General features: G+C 41.8%; 1 protein-coding gene across 3 annotated transcripts; it reads right to left on the minus strand.

Moving 5' to 3' along the window:
• Positions 1 to 1,609: 1,609 nt before the first annotated feature.
• ahcyl1 (adenosylhomocysteinase-like 1) lies at positions 1,610 to 15,942 on the minus strand. 3 transcript variants are annotated; one of them, XM_061075154.1, is made up of 17 exons: positions 15,751 to 15,942; positions 15,544 to 15,546; positions 7,435 to 7,549; positions 7,020 to 7,163; positions 6,565 to 6,665; positions 6,353 to 6,455; positions 5,959 to 6,053; positions 5,708 to 5,814; positions 4,310 to 4,426; positions 4,085 to 4,148; positions 3,870 to 3,958; positions 3,606 to 3,676; positions 3,228 to 3,322; positions 2,452 to 2,550; positions 2,155 to 2,223; positions 1,964 to 2,042; positions 1,610 to 1,734 (listed from the first exon to the last, which is right to left on the minus strand). In XM_061075154.1, the coding sequence occupies exons 1-17, from the start codon at positions 15,940 to 15,942 to the stop codon at positions 1,610 to 1,612; spliced, it is 1,668 nt and encodes a 555-aa protein (XP_060931137.1). The 3 variants fall into 3 exon arrangements, with proteins under 3 accessions (XP_060931137.1, XP_060931136.1, XP_060931138.1); XM_061075153.1 differs by lacking the exon at positions 15,544 to 15,546; XM_061075155.1 differs by lacking the exon at positions 15,544 to 15,546 and having other exon boundaries at positions 7,435 to 7,495; positions 15,742 to 15,942.
• Positions 15,943 to 16,690: the final 748 nt, after the last annotated feature.

Genomic DNA, 16,690 nt, shown 5'->3' on the forward strand with positions numbered 1-16,690 from the left:
TATATTGTTACATCCGGGCTTCCAGAACACTCCAAGCTCCTCCCCAAGCTCCTCCCCCGAGCTGTGTGACTCCTACAGCTGGCTGGTGCGAGAGAGACGGGGAATATTCCAGAATGGGACAGAAGTTTGACGTTCAGCCAGCGGGGCAGACTGTCACAGGATCCCAATGTGGAGAATGTGTTTGCAAGGCTCCTTCAAGTGTGGAACTTTTCTACCTTAACCATTCACTCTCTCTCATTTGTCTCAGAATGAACAGTTTCACACATGTAACTGTTAAAGGACTGGCTTTATTGCTGATTGAATGCATTCTTTTACATACTTAGTAGACACTTGTGCATTTTGATCACATGAAATATTTGTTTAGGCGACCCCACCGGATCAAATTAAGACAGTGACAGGAATGTGGCAAACATAAAGATAATAGTTCTTACAGTAGAGTTACACTTAACAGCAGTAGAAGAGGAAGGAAGACATTAAATGTAGCACTGGTGGGTAAATGTAAGCGAGGAATGTTCATTTATTTAAGGTCATTTTGGAAATTGAATTGCTGGGAATGATTTAAAAAGGCACATTCCTAGCATGGCCTGAAAGATAAAATGCAGTAGAAACAGTCTTCAGCGAGACACCACTCTGCTGGGATTTGAGTGAGCAAATGAAAGCTCGGTAGGTAATGAGGAAAGTTATAGAAATGTTTCACTGGCAACCTTCTCCTCAACTTCTTATGTAATATGATCTGTTATTAGCACAAGAAAAATCTCTGGGTGTTACTAGATCATTCTAACAGGAGCATTACATGTCAACAGCATGAGTCATGACTTTAAACTGGAATCCAGCCATTCACAGGCTCTTGTAATTTCTTAGAATAAACATCACTGGATTGTGTTGTTTACATAACATGTTATACTGTAATTCATCACTGTGATTTGCTTTAATAAAAGGAATGTCTGGATATAACTTTTTAGAGCATGTATGCAGATACCATCCAATGAGATCATTTAAAAACAGATAAAACAAAACATTTCTTAAAGAATGTACAGTGTAATACAGAGTTATTATTAAACTCTGGCCCCTTAAATGTACTGATAAAATCTTAATGCCATTGACAGACAAACATAAACGTCATGTTCCATTCTTACGGCCCTGATTTGGCACTGTGCGTTAATAGGATTACCGGACAAATCAACAACTCTGTGATCTAGTAACATAGGCAGTAGCAACTAAGTACATACACATGAAAGCATGCAAGCAGGCTTGGTTTTTCACACACGTGACAAGTCATGTAAAATGTTAGTTGGTTAAATATATTATGTTTCCTACATATGTTACTCTTCATATTTAATGCTATGTCTGAAGTGCTAGTAATAAGTTACATTCAGAATAAGTAAAATAATTCCTCCGTTTTTGTAGCAATTTAGAAAATAAAATAGATATCTCTGTTTATCCCAGGGCAACTGTGTATTGAAGATCGTACCATCGGACACTTTCATTAATACCTGTGAACGAAACATAGTGTTATTGTACATATTTGGCTTGATTATGCAAACAGATTGTGGTTAAAAAAAATAGGTAGGTAATAGTAGATGATAAAAGAAGTACAGCAGTGTGAGACCTACCTGTAATAGTTTGGTTTGAAGGGGCCGTTCTTGTTGAGGCCCATGTACTTGGCCTGCTCGTCAGACAGCTCCGTTAGGTGGGCGTCAAAGTTTGGTAGGTGCAGACTCGCCACATACTCATCTGGAGGAGGGGGACAGATAGGGGGATATATTTCAAATAGAAATGTGCGCTGATGGATCATGTAATTCTAAGGTTGAGTCACAGGGTGGCAGCAATGAGTAAAATGCAGGTGAGGTAGTACAAACTTTGTATATAACCTAAAACAGCACATTTTAACTAACTGATATATATCATTACTCATGTACTGAAATTTAAGATAAGTTTCTGTGGCAGTGGAGCCAGTCTTTACCCATTTTCTTTGGCAGGAGATACACATCCTGTTTGTAACGTCCCTCTGGAGCGTTGAATAACTCAATCAGGGCCAGAGCCTACAGAAAAACAGACGTGAAGGATGACAGGAAAGGACATGTTACTACAGAACAGCAGGGTGATGCGGTGACAAGGAAAACTTAATTATCAGCAAAGGGAGAAATGACAAACCTGAGTTGTAGCAGTGATGGACAACACAAACGTAGGCACAGTGGAGCAGCTCAGATTTAAAAGGCGACCCTGAGAAAAAAATGCAGATTGAGTATGAACTGCACAGCACAACAACAGTATAGAGAGTAAGGTATATGTGATCATGAATATTCTAACACTGCAATATTTCACAATAGTAAAAGACTTCTTAGGCGGGGTTAATGCATCGTGCAATTTAAAAGGTGCTGTTAAAAGCCATTATCTGTAATAAAACTGATTTAAGATTTGGAGGGATGTAGGCCTGGCGTTTGACATTACCTCTGCCAGAAGGACAACCCTCTTCCCATCCGGCCAGATGATGTGATCCACCTGAGAGCGAACCCTCTCCCAGGTCAGCTCAGGGCTGCGCAGACTCGCCTGGAGACATAGAAGACAGTCTTTTACACAGCTGCACGACCAATTAAAAAATCTGGTAAAAGTAGAATGAGTTGAGTTGAGTGACTTAATTATTAACATATCAATATAGAAAACAATCATATAAGTCTACATAAAGATGGACGACATGACAAAGAGGAAACCAAACATCTGGATCTCCCCCTGGTGGCTGGTTGCATTATAGGTCATAAACCCATCCCTTCCATGTTCGCAGATGGGACAAGGGCCAACACTTCAAATACAATTTTCCACATAGTTTTACTTTAATTGATGATGTTAATCATCCAGTCTCTTCTCTTGAATATAAAAGGATTGAATAGACAGGTTTGGTAAAAGAGAGGCGATTTAGAGAAGCTGCGTCTTGGATTTCTAAACTGGGCCTTTAAAGCCAGAGAAAACTAAATGAGCAATTGGACAAGAAAAGTCCACTCCATCATATTTCATATCATTTTTTTTTAAAGTTGGTAAGGGAATTTCCAGGGGTTTCATATGTAAATAGAAAAGCTCTGTGATGACCTACTTTCATGAGACTATTATTGAAGCCACTGGTCTGCAACCCACACATGTGTGCATACCTGGAAATTCAACTAGAAATGTTCCTGGCACACATACTGCATATCCAACACACTAGTACACACACAGTTACATAGACTTATTACCACATCGATCTCAGTATTGGAATGTCCCATGTTGCAGACAATGCAGCCGTTCTTCATTCGGTCCAGCTGTTCTCTGGTGACCACATTCTTGTTGCCTATATTTTCAGAAAAAAAGCAAATCGATTAAGTAGGAGTGATTTGTGTTTGCAGAGAATGAAAATGTAATTAAAATGACTTACAAAAAAATGTAAATTATAATTGTGTTTCCTCTCACTTGACTTAACCACAGAGACAAAAAGCCTTTTGGCTATCAGATTTAAAAAGTCTGTTTGCCCTGAGAGCTAAAATGGGATATTTAAATTAGATGCACATAGTGTGCTGGAAACACTGTGATTATCAAAGCAGAAGTAATCGATGTCACTGCATGGTGCAGCGTACCAGTGCAAGTTATCACCACGTCCATCTGTCGAATGACTTCGCTCAGCTTAACCACTCTGAAACCGTCCATGCTGTGTGGAATCATATACAGATATGTTTTAGTCCGAGCAGCACAAACACACTGACAGAAGCGTAAAACAACAGATCATTAAATATTGTTCTTTTAGCATCACAGCTAATGTGATGCACAACATGGACACAGTTCAACTAAGGGTGAACGTTCACTGATGGAGCGGTGCTGTCTGGTAATGGTTAGTGACTCACCATCCCTGCAGGGCACAGATGGGGTCAATCTCAGTGATGCACACAATAGCTCCAAGGGCTTTAAGGGCAGTGCAGCAGCCTTTCCCCACCTACAGACCAATACAATACAATCGTGTCGACACTGGGTTATGACAATGCTTGTAAACATAAATATATAATGTGTAAAAAGTTCTGCATATGTTAACATTTAAAATAAAAATAAAAGAATGATTCACCTCTCCATAACCACACACCACGACCTGTTTGCCTCCAAACATGATATCTGTGGTTCTCTTCAAGCTGGCAGATACAAGCAAAATAAAACACTTGAATGCATCGTCGTACTTCAAATACAATAAGTCTTCCAAACACAATAAATAAAAACAATAAGTCTATAAAAAAAGCAACAGCAGCGGGATCATAAACAATGACAAGTTCTCTGGATGATTTATTCTCCTCACCCATCCAGGATAGATTCCCGGCAGCAGTAGAGGTTGTCGAATTTCTGCTTGGTGACTGAGTCGTTCACGTTCATGGCAGGGACACACAGCTTGCCAGCCTTGGACAACTGGTACAATCTGAGAGGACACATGAGAAAACATGTTCAGGCAGATATGGACACACACACGCAACAGACGCACAACATTTCCAAACACAAACTGAGCGTCGATCCTGTGTGACCTTACACTTTCCGGAAGGCCTGGATAATTGATTCCACTGAGAGTTGTACAGTACATGTGCAGCTGCTGTGAGCTGTAGTCCAGCTCTATCATGTTTCTCAAATAGGCTCCAGACAAATCAGGCCAGTGACCTTTTCGATCTATAGAGTCACTGTGTATTAATACGAATAGGGTTTACACAACTGTCTTTGATACTGTGCTGACACAGTTTTTGTAAATCATCAGAAACTGCCTCCGTTGGGAGCTTGGTCTCCAGCTAGAGGAGAAAATATAAACACCTCAAAGGGATTTTTAAAGCAGCTTAACTCAGTTAAATACAGTGCTACAAACATGGGGTTTAATAGGGTGAATTTTTATTTAGTAGCTTTTATTAGCTATGTGCATCAGTCACAAAGCTGCTAATTCAGCACTCACGAGGCAGGACGTATGTAAACAGGTACAAACCCATTCCACCTTTATCTGCAATGATGGTGAGTTTCTTAATCTTATATCCTCACTCATTAAAGCCATTTTCTGGCTTTTCTTCTGGAGGAAGTCCAGAGAATTGGGTCCAGACGTTCTCCAGAGGTTTCCTTTCAAACATGCACATCTCAGCGGGGGATTCTCTGCTCGGACGTGTTCACAACAGCAGGCTGAGGTGAGATGTAACGCATTAATTCTGCTGTAGAGATCGCATATTTTTTATTTAGCGCACCATCAACACCACCACAATCACAATCATCTTTCATCAAGCATCATTAACTCCCTCACTCCCTTGTGGTGAATCCTGCAGAGGATTTCCTGCTGTGTCCACACATCGGCTCCTCTGGAGTCTCTTCAGACTTTATACTGAGGAAGCAAGGTGGAGAAAGTCTGCAGAAACTCCAGAGGATCTCACTGGAACATTTGCATTCACAGACACACACCCCCCTCTGGAGAAACTGATTACCAATAAACCAAGAAATACAGCATCAGTCTTTATTATGTATTGTCCCGTTATTCGCTGTGTTAAGCAAAAGTAAAACGAGGACATTTCTTGCCAACAGTCATTGTTTTGGCAACCATCCACACTATACAAATACAGTTCCTGCGTACCAATAAACAAAGCATCAGATTCAATTTTACCAGACAGAAGATGGTGGCATAAAATACAAAAAGAGACAGTGATTTTTCTATAGACACTATTTCTTCCCATCTCACCTGTGCACCCCAGTGACACTCTCCTCTACGATGCCCCGGACTTTCTTGAAGACACTGGGATACTTCTTGTACACCCAGTGGGTTAAATCTCCGCCATCGTCCAGGATCTAAGGGAAACTAATCAGCATCAGTTTACAACAAGAAAGATGACCTTCACAATAAAACGTCTGTGACACCATAGCAGAGCCTGGGGATAGAAGAGATAGAGAACAGACTAAGACTGGTATATGATGGGATTGTCAGACTTGTACCATATTGGCCTGCCAGCCCTCTGTGTTGACACAGCGATCGATGCACCACCAGAAGTCATCCTCTGACTCACCCTTCCATGCAAACACAGGTACTCCTGCAAGAAACAAAACACACACACTTAATGGCTGCGACGGAGAGCAGAGCAGAGGACTGGAAACTGCACATGCAACAGATCCATTAGAACAGCATCACACAGTGAAGGCACATGTGCAGATTAGATGCTGTTTGGTTTAAGGTTATATTTGGGTTCATGCAACTTTACTGTCACAACAAGTTTTTAAATCAAAACTACACACAGTAACACTTTATATGCCTTACAGATCAAATTAGCTTTTCAAGTCAATAAAGACCTATGGTGAGAAGCATTAGACATTACAGAGAAGAGGATCTCACCTGTTTCAGCAAGAGCAGCAGCCACCTCATTCTGAGTGGAGTAGATGTTACAGGCAGTCCAGCGACACTGGGCCCCGAGGGCGACCAGGGTTTCAATCAGGACCTGAGAGGAAACCACAGGATATACAGTTACATGAAAAGGTTGCAGTGATAAAGAGGAGAAGGACGTGACAATCACAGCATTCTGCAGTGAACAGTATGAGTGGACGTACTGCTGTCTGAGCAGTGATATGGGTGCAGCCCACTATCTTCGCCCCAGCCAGTGGCTTCTCCCCCTGGGCTCTCTTCCTCAAGGAGATCAGGGCAGACATGTCTGGGGAGGAACAGAACAAAGAGCTCAGCATTTGTTTTTTGGGAGAGAGAAGAACAATGTGCAGTGGCTTGACTGTAAAATTGAAAATGATTGAACAACAGTGTCAGCAACACCTGTTGCCGTTCAAGCTTTAAGTCTGAAGAACTCTTGACAAGCACTCGCATCACTTCTCACCACTGGAAGGTCAAAGCTCTCTTTGTATTGATGGCTGATACACTAAGTACATTAGTGTCTCCCTACAATTGCAGAGGAGACAAAACTCAAACCCATTGTGATAAAAGGTCCCATGATTATGTTATAAAATATTTTCTATTTAAAATGGAAAATCATTGATAGTTTCTTTTTTAGCTATACCTTGTTCTGCGATCTCTATTTCTCGGCGGCCAAATTCCGCCTGCTTGATGTTCTTCACACAGAAGTCGCTGCTGCCGTGGGTGTTGACCTGGGCTTTGTCCCGGGGGGAGGTTTCATCATCGGAGCTGTCGGTGTAGGATGCAGCTGGGAAATTGAGAACACAAAAGGTCACTATACAAAAGAGCCAATTACGAAATTTATACTTCAAATCCATTGTAAGAAAGTTGGAGCTTGTGTGTGTGTGTTGTTTTTCCTGTATGCTTGTGTCTGTTTTGTGTTTATTGCAAACGTGTGTGTATAAATGTGCTGCATTTATGGACAGCACATAGGTCAATAATCATAGAGAAAATTCATCAGTTAGTTCTATCTAATTGACAAATCAAGTCGTGGAGTGAAACTTTCAGGTGTCCATTACCTGAGCTGTAGCTGTCTGTGGAGGACTGCGAGATGGACCGGGAGAGGGAGCGGCGGCCGGCCTTGGTGGGATACTTACTGAATTCCTGTTTGTCCTCTGTGTTTGCAAACTGGATCTGATGAAAAAGAAAACAGGGCAAAGTGTTACAGAATGTGAGCAGCATATGTGGACAGATCTGAACACAAATTAGGGCTTTTTTCCCTCTCTCTATTTGCTAACTACCTCTTAACTCAGTAAACGTATCTCCTGCAGGTGGCCCCTTACTGGCCATGGTAGATTGTCGTTTTAATGATCCAGTTTAAATTTATCTAAAATAATTAAAATAATAGCCACAGCATTCATTCTTCTTCCAACAGAAATGCAAGGCTTCTATCATCTCTTTGTACACTCAAGATGACATTGTTATGTTCCATTACGTGTGTTGAAAAATTTGTTTATTATTATGCGTAGTGGTGCCAGAAACTTCTCTAGAGGAGCAGGAAAAAATTGTCAGATCTAAAAAAAATTGAAAGTACAGAAATATCTTGTACACGTATAGATATTTAGCGATCTTTTGGATCAATGATTTATTTAGCAACATTTGAGTAGGATTTTTTAATTAAACATTATATTGATATAAGTTTATATTATTTATTGCTTATGAAGACTATTAGGTGGACTATTTATATTGCAGAGTTCAAAGGGTCAACGTCGTGACATTATGAAATCAGGAGAGTGAGGAGCAAAAAATACCATCATCATCAACACATATTAACAGTGAAACATCCTCTGTTATTTGCAGTAATGTGTTTACAAGTTAACAATTTAGCTCATTGTATAGAAGTATAAAATCAAAGGTAAATTGCCTGAGCATGTAACAGCAAATCACAGGTGGCTCAGGGAAAAACAGAGCTGTTGCCTATTTTTAGATGCTCCTTGCTGTTCTGTGATTTGTGCTTTGTTCAAAACCACAGGCTTCGGCTGTTGTTGTGGTGTGTATCGTGTCAATCTGACCCTTCAAAGGGCCCAAGATCAAACACCTGGAAACACATATCGTGGATCAGCACACAGCTATCTTGGATATTCACTGGATAAGCCTTTATCCCCCCCCCCCCCCCTCAAAAAAAGTTCAGTCTTAACTGTCCAGTGACTGATGTTACAACATACATTGATCTGGGTCATTTCATTCAGATACTAAATAACAGCCAGCGTCTAGTATGACTTTGGCTCTTTTTAGGGCTTGGAAAGACTCAAATCTGATAAAAAAAACTGACAAATACACTGTGTTAATTCAACAACCTGTAATGATCACAATCAGGCTGCAGGCAGCAGCAGTAAACAGCACTCAGCTGTCAACATTAGAAACAGGAGGAAGACCTAACCTTCAGGTTCTTTATTAAACTGGGTAAGTTAGGACAGTGAGGATTCACTTGGTAAAAGTCAGCAGAGCAGTCCATCTACACTGATCCTGACAATGATGACCTCTGCCAAATCTGCAGGTTTGTTTTGTTTGTCTGTTAGCAGGATTATGCAAAAAAAGACAGATTACCGAAAAACCTGGTGGAAGGATGTGGCATGGGTCAGGAAAAAAAAACATTATATTTTGCTGCAGATCCAGGTAAAAAGAAACCTGTAACTACCACCAGCTAATAGGCTTGTTTTAATTTAAGTGGACTGTCAGCAGAAGTATAAACTCAAATGAGTGCCATTCATGTCACAAATGTCACAAGGCCAGAAATAATCCCACTCTGAACGCAGAAATGATTCACAGTAACTTCACATATATAGAAGTCCGGGAAGATTAAGCTGCACTTCCTATTTGGAGGTCACTTGGCCCTTTGTCTAGAAACAGTAGATTTCTTACAGTCCTGTTTATTCAATGTCATGAGTAGTCATATTACTCAGCATTTTACTGTAATAGGATGTTTGCAGGAGGGTTTTTTTGTTCTGAAAACCGGTCTGTTTGCCCCATGAATTCAACTGATCTGTATATCTTTCTGACTGATGTTGGGAGCAGATATTCTACTGTGGGGTTTTATAGAATAAATGCTAATACCAAAGATACCTTGTTGAGGGGAGAAGAGGATAATCTACCAGTCTGCCTCTGTTGCTTAATGACAAACGTGTTATCATTTTCTTCATCTATCTTTTATGAAAAATGTTTAATTTAGGTTTATCATACAACTTCATTTTTCCATTTAAATCTTTTGTATAAGAACTAGACAGTTGTGTGTAGGATTGTTCAGCCTTCACAGATGTATACGCTGAACTATGTGCCATTCTAGTTTTACTTGATTTTTTCCCATGTTTCCTAACATCTTCACTCCTCATCATGGCTATTAACTGACATTAATTCAGAACATTGAGCTCAAAAGTCCTTTTATGGGAAGGATATTTTTTAAAGCGAATTAAATTATTGCAGATTACTTCATGAAGGTGAATTGACTTGTAAGAAATGTGTTATAATGCCAGGTTAAGAACATTTCTCAGCAGTGTGGAGCCTTTCACTGTTATCTCTCATTTCTAGATGTGGTTGCTATGGGTTGGTGGTTGATGGTTGATGGTGGACATCCTTTTCATGTTTTATTGTGACTTTGCCCCTGGATTTCCTTGTTCTCTTATTTTAGATGTCCATAGGATGTGTTTGGAGTAATAACTCATGTGCAGGTCAGCAGAGTTGACACAACACACAGACGATAAATCCGAGGGACACACAAATGCCAGACTAACAACAGTGAAAGTGATGCGCACTGTGCATACAGATATCGGCCTAAATCCCTGTGGTAATATAAAAAACAAAACAATGTAAGATATTATTTGGACTGTCACACACGCTGAATGGATAGTGTTCTGGGTGTAAGCTCATATGGGTGAAACAGGTTGTCCATAGTTACTTGTATTCCTCACACAAACGTTAGCAGAGGTTGAAAGGCGTCCCTACGGCTGACCCTGACGGAAATATTTGAACAAAAGTACTTCTACCTCTTGACAATATTCATAGCTACAGCTATCACTTCCATTCATTTTAACAGCACAGAAACTCTTGCTAACTTTGCTCACCAGTGTTTCCACCACATTCCCTCTTTCCATGGGCAGTGACACCTGGGTTTCAACAATCTACTGTGTCAGTAAAAAGAAACTCAAGAAGCTTGTGAGACGGTGTGAACTGACAAGATCTCTGCATGTCTCTGTTTTCACAATTTGCAGTGTGCTCCATCTCATGCACTTGCAAAATAGGACTTTTATGTTGGCTTTGCATCAGTTTGGACTCCTGAGGATTCAGCAGAAGTTTTGCACAGCCCTTTGAATTCCTGCATCTTTCACCTCAATTCAACGACATTGAAACCTAGAAAAGCCTCTTGAGGTAAACAAAAGATGAATGTAGTTGTTTATGAATTGCTCAGTGTAATATAAGATCCTGCTGGTCTTAGACAGCAAACTCTCACAATCAGAAGAGCTGTGTGAACAAACTCTAACATGTGAGGAGAGTGTGCATCTACCTGATTTCAGCTGTTTTTTTTATATATATAGAAGTCAAAGAAAAACACACTGCTTGTCATGACTGCAAAAAAGAAGACAAAATGTGCAACATGCCTAAAGTAACTGCAGCACATCTGTGTGTCAGGTATGCAGCTAAGCTATCTTTAAGAATAAAGTGTGCTGCATATGTTCCCAGTGATGCATTAGTGGCGACTCACCCTCTCTCTCGCGTGCCCATGTTTGTGTGCCATGGCTGCCTGCTCTCTCCAGTTTCCCAGCCTACTTCTCTGTGCCTGTGTCCTCTGTGTGTGATGGTACTAGGTGTCCCTGATGCTATTATCCCAGAACACTCCCAGGCACAGCCGGGGGGAGGTTCCCACCTATTATCGTGATTTCTAATGGCCGGACCTGGAGATAGAGAGCGAGTGAGAGAGCCTTTTTCTTTCTCTCTCTCTTTCACTCTCCGATACTGCCCTTGACAACCAGCTGCTAAAGACTGGATGTATTTGATGGTAGATTTATTTAAGCGCTGAGAGAACAAATACAGGAACAACTTGCAGAGACTCAAAAAAAAATCTGATCAACAAACCAGAAATAAGTACAGAAAAAAAAATCAGATACACACACACTTTTCTCCAGTTTCTACTTCCAGGCTTCCTGATTTGGATTACTAACTAAAAAGGCAGTGACAGGGGGAATTAAACCGTGTGTCCATTTGCCTTCAGCTGCATCAATAAGCGGCCCATCCGGTCCCATCTTGCAGCTAAAAATATCCTTTCTCTCTTGGATAGCAGGCCAGGTCACAGACTTAAGCCGGGGTGTGGCGGTCAGCCGGCGGTGTAAAGGGTTCAATGTGGGCATGTCATAAGGCATCACTAACACCTCAGCCAGACACCACTAGTGCTCAACAGCGCCACCCAACTGAGAGAACACACACAGTCTAATCCAATTACCAGATCTTTGTATATTGACTACTCACAGCAGTCAAAGACTTCCCCCAAGGAGGTTATGCTTGCAGCCTCCCCCATTTGTTTGTTATTGTTTTGTATGTTTGTTTTTTGTAAGCAAGATTACGCAAAAACGTCTGGAGAGATTACGATGAAACTTGGTAGAAGGATGAGGTGAGTGAAGAACCCACTAAACTCTGGTGCGGATCCAAATCAGGGGGCTGATCCAGGTTCTTTTTTGATCACTTTTGATAACATTGCATTTTTTGGGAGATTTTATTTGAAATAGTTTTTTAAAATAAAACTGAGTACAAGTCCAGTAAAGTAATGCTCTAGTCAAGAAGTGAATTTGTCAAATGGGTCTAGCTCTATAATGATTGTACTTTTGTTGGTCTGCAAAGGCACCTTCACAGATCAACATGAGCATGACAGCTTAAAGTGTTGTGAAAGAAAACACACCTTCAGAACTACTGTGACCTTTAGCAGAAATGATCATTTCTACTCAATTTCACACAGTTAGTATATTGTCAATATCACTTGGAGGGTAAATATGAAGAGAGAAGAAACAAACACTGTCATTAAATACAGCCATGCTTTTAAAACACCACAGACACAGCTGAAGAATGATGAAACTAGTCAGTATGGATGTGTTATATTTCTCAGTCTATGGTGACTTTACCCCCGAAGTTTATATGGGTCGCTCGGTTGGGGAAAACACAGAGCTTCACTTGTGTGGACGATAGCAGACTCAGAGTTTTAATAAACATAAAGAAACTGGTGTCAGTGTTGTTTCTAAACATAGCTGGTTGAACCTAAAGCTCCAAAGAGAGGAGTATGTCATGTATATTTTGTAAATCTTGGTTTTGTGTTATGTATACATTTTCATTCACCTATATATTAGTCTTTCGTCAAAAGTCTAGAAATCTTGGTGAACATTAGTGAAGTCTATGTGAGGCTTTAAAATTCAACCCAATCATTCTCATGTCTCCAGGTCCAGTCCAACCTTTAGGAGTCACCAAAGTCACACAATTCCAAATACGACACATACTTTGGGGGCTTTAAGTTTGACATTTTAATCTCTCTCAGGGTCTGAGGCTTAGGCAAAGAGATTTAATTATCAGTTGGAGTACTGTGTGTTTTTCCACACCTTAATTTAAAATTGCCAAGAGTGAAAAGAAAAAAGACCTCCATGCTACTCCACCATAATGTGGTCAGAGCAACAAAAGGAGATAAAGATGAACAGAAGGTCTGAATACGTTTGAGATTCTGTTTAGTAAAAAATGATGATGCATGAACACATTCGTGATGAGAGTCTCATTCCCAGGGGGGCGTGTTGTGTAACTGCTGGACGGATTCAAAGTGAGAGGAGGCATAACAGTGGCGTTCTTTGACTCACCCACCCACCCACACATTAAATGTTCATTTTCAATTTGTAGCATTGATTGCTTTTGCTCATCGCCTCTTTCAGCTGATTATGTGGCAATCTATTAATTCGACAGACGTCCAACTCTTCATTTTCCCGAGTGGTAATATCTAGGAATTTTTATTAGATTTTTCCCCAATTATTTGCAAGTATTTGTTTTACTAGTTAATCTTCTTCATGCAAACAGGTGGCTCAGTTTGACACTGAGCTCTCACATTTATTCATAACATAGCTCTAAGTTTTCACAAGCACAGTGCACAGTCCTAGCATCCAATATGTTTTGAATCAGGCTCCCTGAAGCGGCTCACGGGGTCACACAGTATTGCCTTAGCAGACAGGGGGTCTGAGCTTATGTTCTGGGTCTGTGAGCCCTGCTGCTGGGAAAATAGATACTTTTATTATCCTCAATATTTTGTAGAGCTCTAGTAGACATTCTTTTGTAAAAGAAATTGAAAATGAAATGAAAAAATGAAAAACATTGCTGCAATAAATATAAAAGGACGAGCAGCGCAACAAATGTATAGCAAACACGAGGTTCTTACTAAAGCTAAGTAAGCCTCCTAATTTAAAAACAATATTTAATGTTGTAAAGTTGATATCAAACCAATATATCAGGGCACACTATATATATAACACTTCTAGTTATGACTAAATGCAGTGGGGCATTTGTTAGGATGGTCATTGGCGGACGACACCACTCCAGCAAAGATCTGTGTGCTTATTGTGTGAATGAGCACAAGCGCTTTATACAGAGCTTAACCAAGACACTGTCTGCCAGCAGAAGATGGTTAAACTTTATGGCCGTTTTAGCGGAAACTGGCGCTGGTAGGAAATCACTCGGTGCTGCTGATGGTCCGTCCGACAGTTCCAGTCTGTGTGTCAGTTTGTGTGGGAGGGAGAGGAAAAGCGAGGTGAAGACAGTTGTCCTTATGCTCCTTTCAATGCCATTTAGTTTCAACTTACATTTTTTTACTGCAGATCCTGCACCTTAGCTAGCAGCATTAACTATAGGAAGCTCACCTGCACACACAAGTTCTTGATCTACACTGCACTCTCACTCAAAGGGGATGGGGGGGATGGATGAGAGGGGATAGTAGAATTAACAGGTTATTAAGGCGGGTGTTTTTTAAGGTCATTTTGGTTTAAAAGGATGCCCCCCCCACACACACACACACACCTCCCTAATCTCCCTACAAATCACCAACTGACTTTATGTATTAGTCAGAGAACACCTGTAGAAAGCACAAATGCCACAAGATAAAGGTCACCTTGAGGGATGGAAAAATGTCACACAACTGTAATGCTAAATTTAATCAATCCATGGCCTTGAAAAGTCCTGCACATTTTGGCAAAAGCTTTTATCACCATGAGCTTCACGCAACCGGTGTAATCAGTGGAAGGATCACTGAACCAGAGCACTGAAGGTCAGAGACGTGTTGAGCCCGAGTTCCGAGCATGTTAGTTCTGAGAGACAATAAAAAGAAGCCTTCACCATCTGTCCAGTATGAATGCCTGTGTGTTGCCACGGTGAATCTGTCATGATACGAGCAGTCATCTCTGGGGAGTCTTTAGTTTTGATGATTGTTCTGTGCTGTTGTGTAACAGAATATAAATGTGAGGCCTTTTCTCCTAGGTGCACCTCAAGCTGACAAAACATTCTTCATCATACTGTTCATCTTACTAACCATGATGATGCCCACACACACACACGCCGCTGGGCAGATTCAAGAGAGATATCATGAGCACAAGGAAGATTTGAATTGGCATAGACGTGATTCATTATTGCAGATTCAATTTCCCCCACCCTGATACCTTTGAGGACTGCAAATTCACACCGGACTGAAATCCTTGAGAAGGCTCCTCATTAAAAGCCTCCTACTTACTGAGCCGGCCCGCTTCCTGAGCTCAGATATGTTAGCCCGTGCATTTCTACACTTTGCAGATCCCGAGGTTTAAAAGCTCAACTTGGCTTTTGGTTGTGACTTGCCTGCAGGATGTTATAGTGTGTGGGATATAAATAAACAGGAGGCGCAGTGTGGAGGCAGGTTTTAAGAATAATCCAGCTCCTGGAAATGATGGGTTTCTACCTCAGTGGATGTGATTTGACAAATACCAATGTTCTTTCTTTGTGGCCTCACTTCTCAGGGTCATTATCTGAATCCCACTACTGCTTCTATTTCCACTTCCAGCAGCTCGGGTTGGGATGATGGAGAGATGCCCTGGGGGGGATGAGCTGTTACGTGTGACACTGCAGCATCACATCCAACAAGCACCGCTGACCTGCTCAAGTTTGGATTGGACACAAACACACGACTCCTCATGATGAATGTGTGATGAACAAAAACAGACTCTGCACAACCTGTGCTTCACTGCGGCACAACGCGTACCGTGCGTGGATTTATGATCCTCATCACATGTGCGTGCCACTGCTCTCCCCCCCACCCTGACACACACACGCACACACACACAAACACACACGTCTCTTACCTTCTTGACTGACTTCAGGGTGGGCACTGCGGTGAACGCGGCGGACGGCATCTCCCCCACGTTCATGTTCACGTCGCTGCTGTTCTTGCTCACTGTCAGCGCGGAGTATTTCTCCGCCACGTTCTCGGTCTCCTTGACATACTTGGTGGCTTGCTTCACCTCCGCCTTGCTGTCCACCACCGACTCGGTCATGGCCTCCTCCAGGTGCTGTCGTTACCGGGGATGAAAGCTAAAGGATAAACCGCGGAGCTCCGGGACTGACGTTTGCTTCTCCCCGGTGTCGTCGTGACGGTGACGCTGAGGCACTTCCGCTCGCAGCACAGAGAGAAAGATGGAGCCGCTCCGTGTCGTCGTCACTCGGTCACACAGCGGGTAAACTCACCGCTCGCTTCGGTCCTCCGGCTCTTCTGTCATCCACACACTGATGCTTCTCCGGGGGGGGAGGGGTCGGGCTGTCTGGCGCTGTCACCTGAACAAGTGGGCCGGGGAGGGGAGGGGGCGGTGAGCATCCAGTCAGCGCCGGAGGTGAGCAAAACGAGTGAGCCTCGTTATTCGTTCCTCGTATAGAGTAATTACGTTACCGTTACTCTTTATTTCGTCTGGTAAAGTAACGCGTGTCTCCACAGAGATGCAGCATCTCGAGGAGGCTGAGGGCAAGGCCCGCCTCCGCCGCTGTGATTGGCTGGTTATACGAACGTCAGCTTCTCAAGCTTCTGATTGGCAGAGCCTGTTCGGGGGGAGTGTTTAACCTGGGAGGTCTCCTCAAAGTTAACACTCTCTAATCTTCTTTTTTAAATCTTCCTTCTACCTTTTTTTCATCTGTAACAACTAAATGTGGTATTTGTTCTCTAATGCTGTGTAATCTTTAGATTGCTATTTTTTGCCCTCAATTAAAAATGTTTTACTTGTAAAGCACTATTTAACTGTGTTTTGAGTGTCG

This window comes from Limanda limanda, chromosome 7 (genome assembly GCF_963576545.1).
Source record: "Limanda limanda chromosome 7, fLimLim1.1, whole genome shotgun sequence".
In the NCBI taxonomy this organism is placed as follows: domain Eukaryota; kingdom Metazoa; phylum Chordata; class Actinopteri; order Pleuronectiformes; family Pleuronectidae; genus Limanda; species Limanda limanda.

Bases quoted from the DNA above. Each gene is read 5' to 3' on its own strand.
- ahcyl1 (XM_061075154.1), bottom strand. From the start codon at position 15,942: ATGACCGAGTCGGTGGTGGACAGCAAGGCGGAGGTGAAGCAAGCCACC. The intron at 7,164-7,434 runs GTAATGGACACC...TCAATTTCCCAG, and splicing joins CACAGACAGCTACAGCTCAG to CTGCATCCTACACCGACAGC. The intron at 2,224-2,451 runs GTAATGTCAAAC...TTTTTTTCTCAG, and splicing joins GGGTTGTCCTTCTGGCAGAG to GGTCGCCTTTTAAATCTGAG.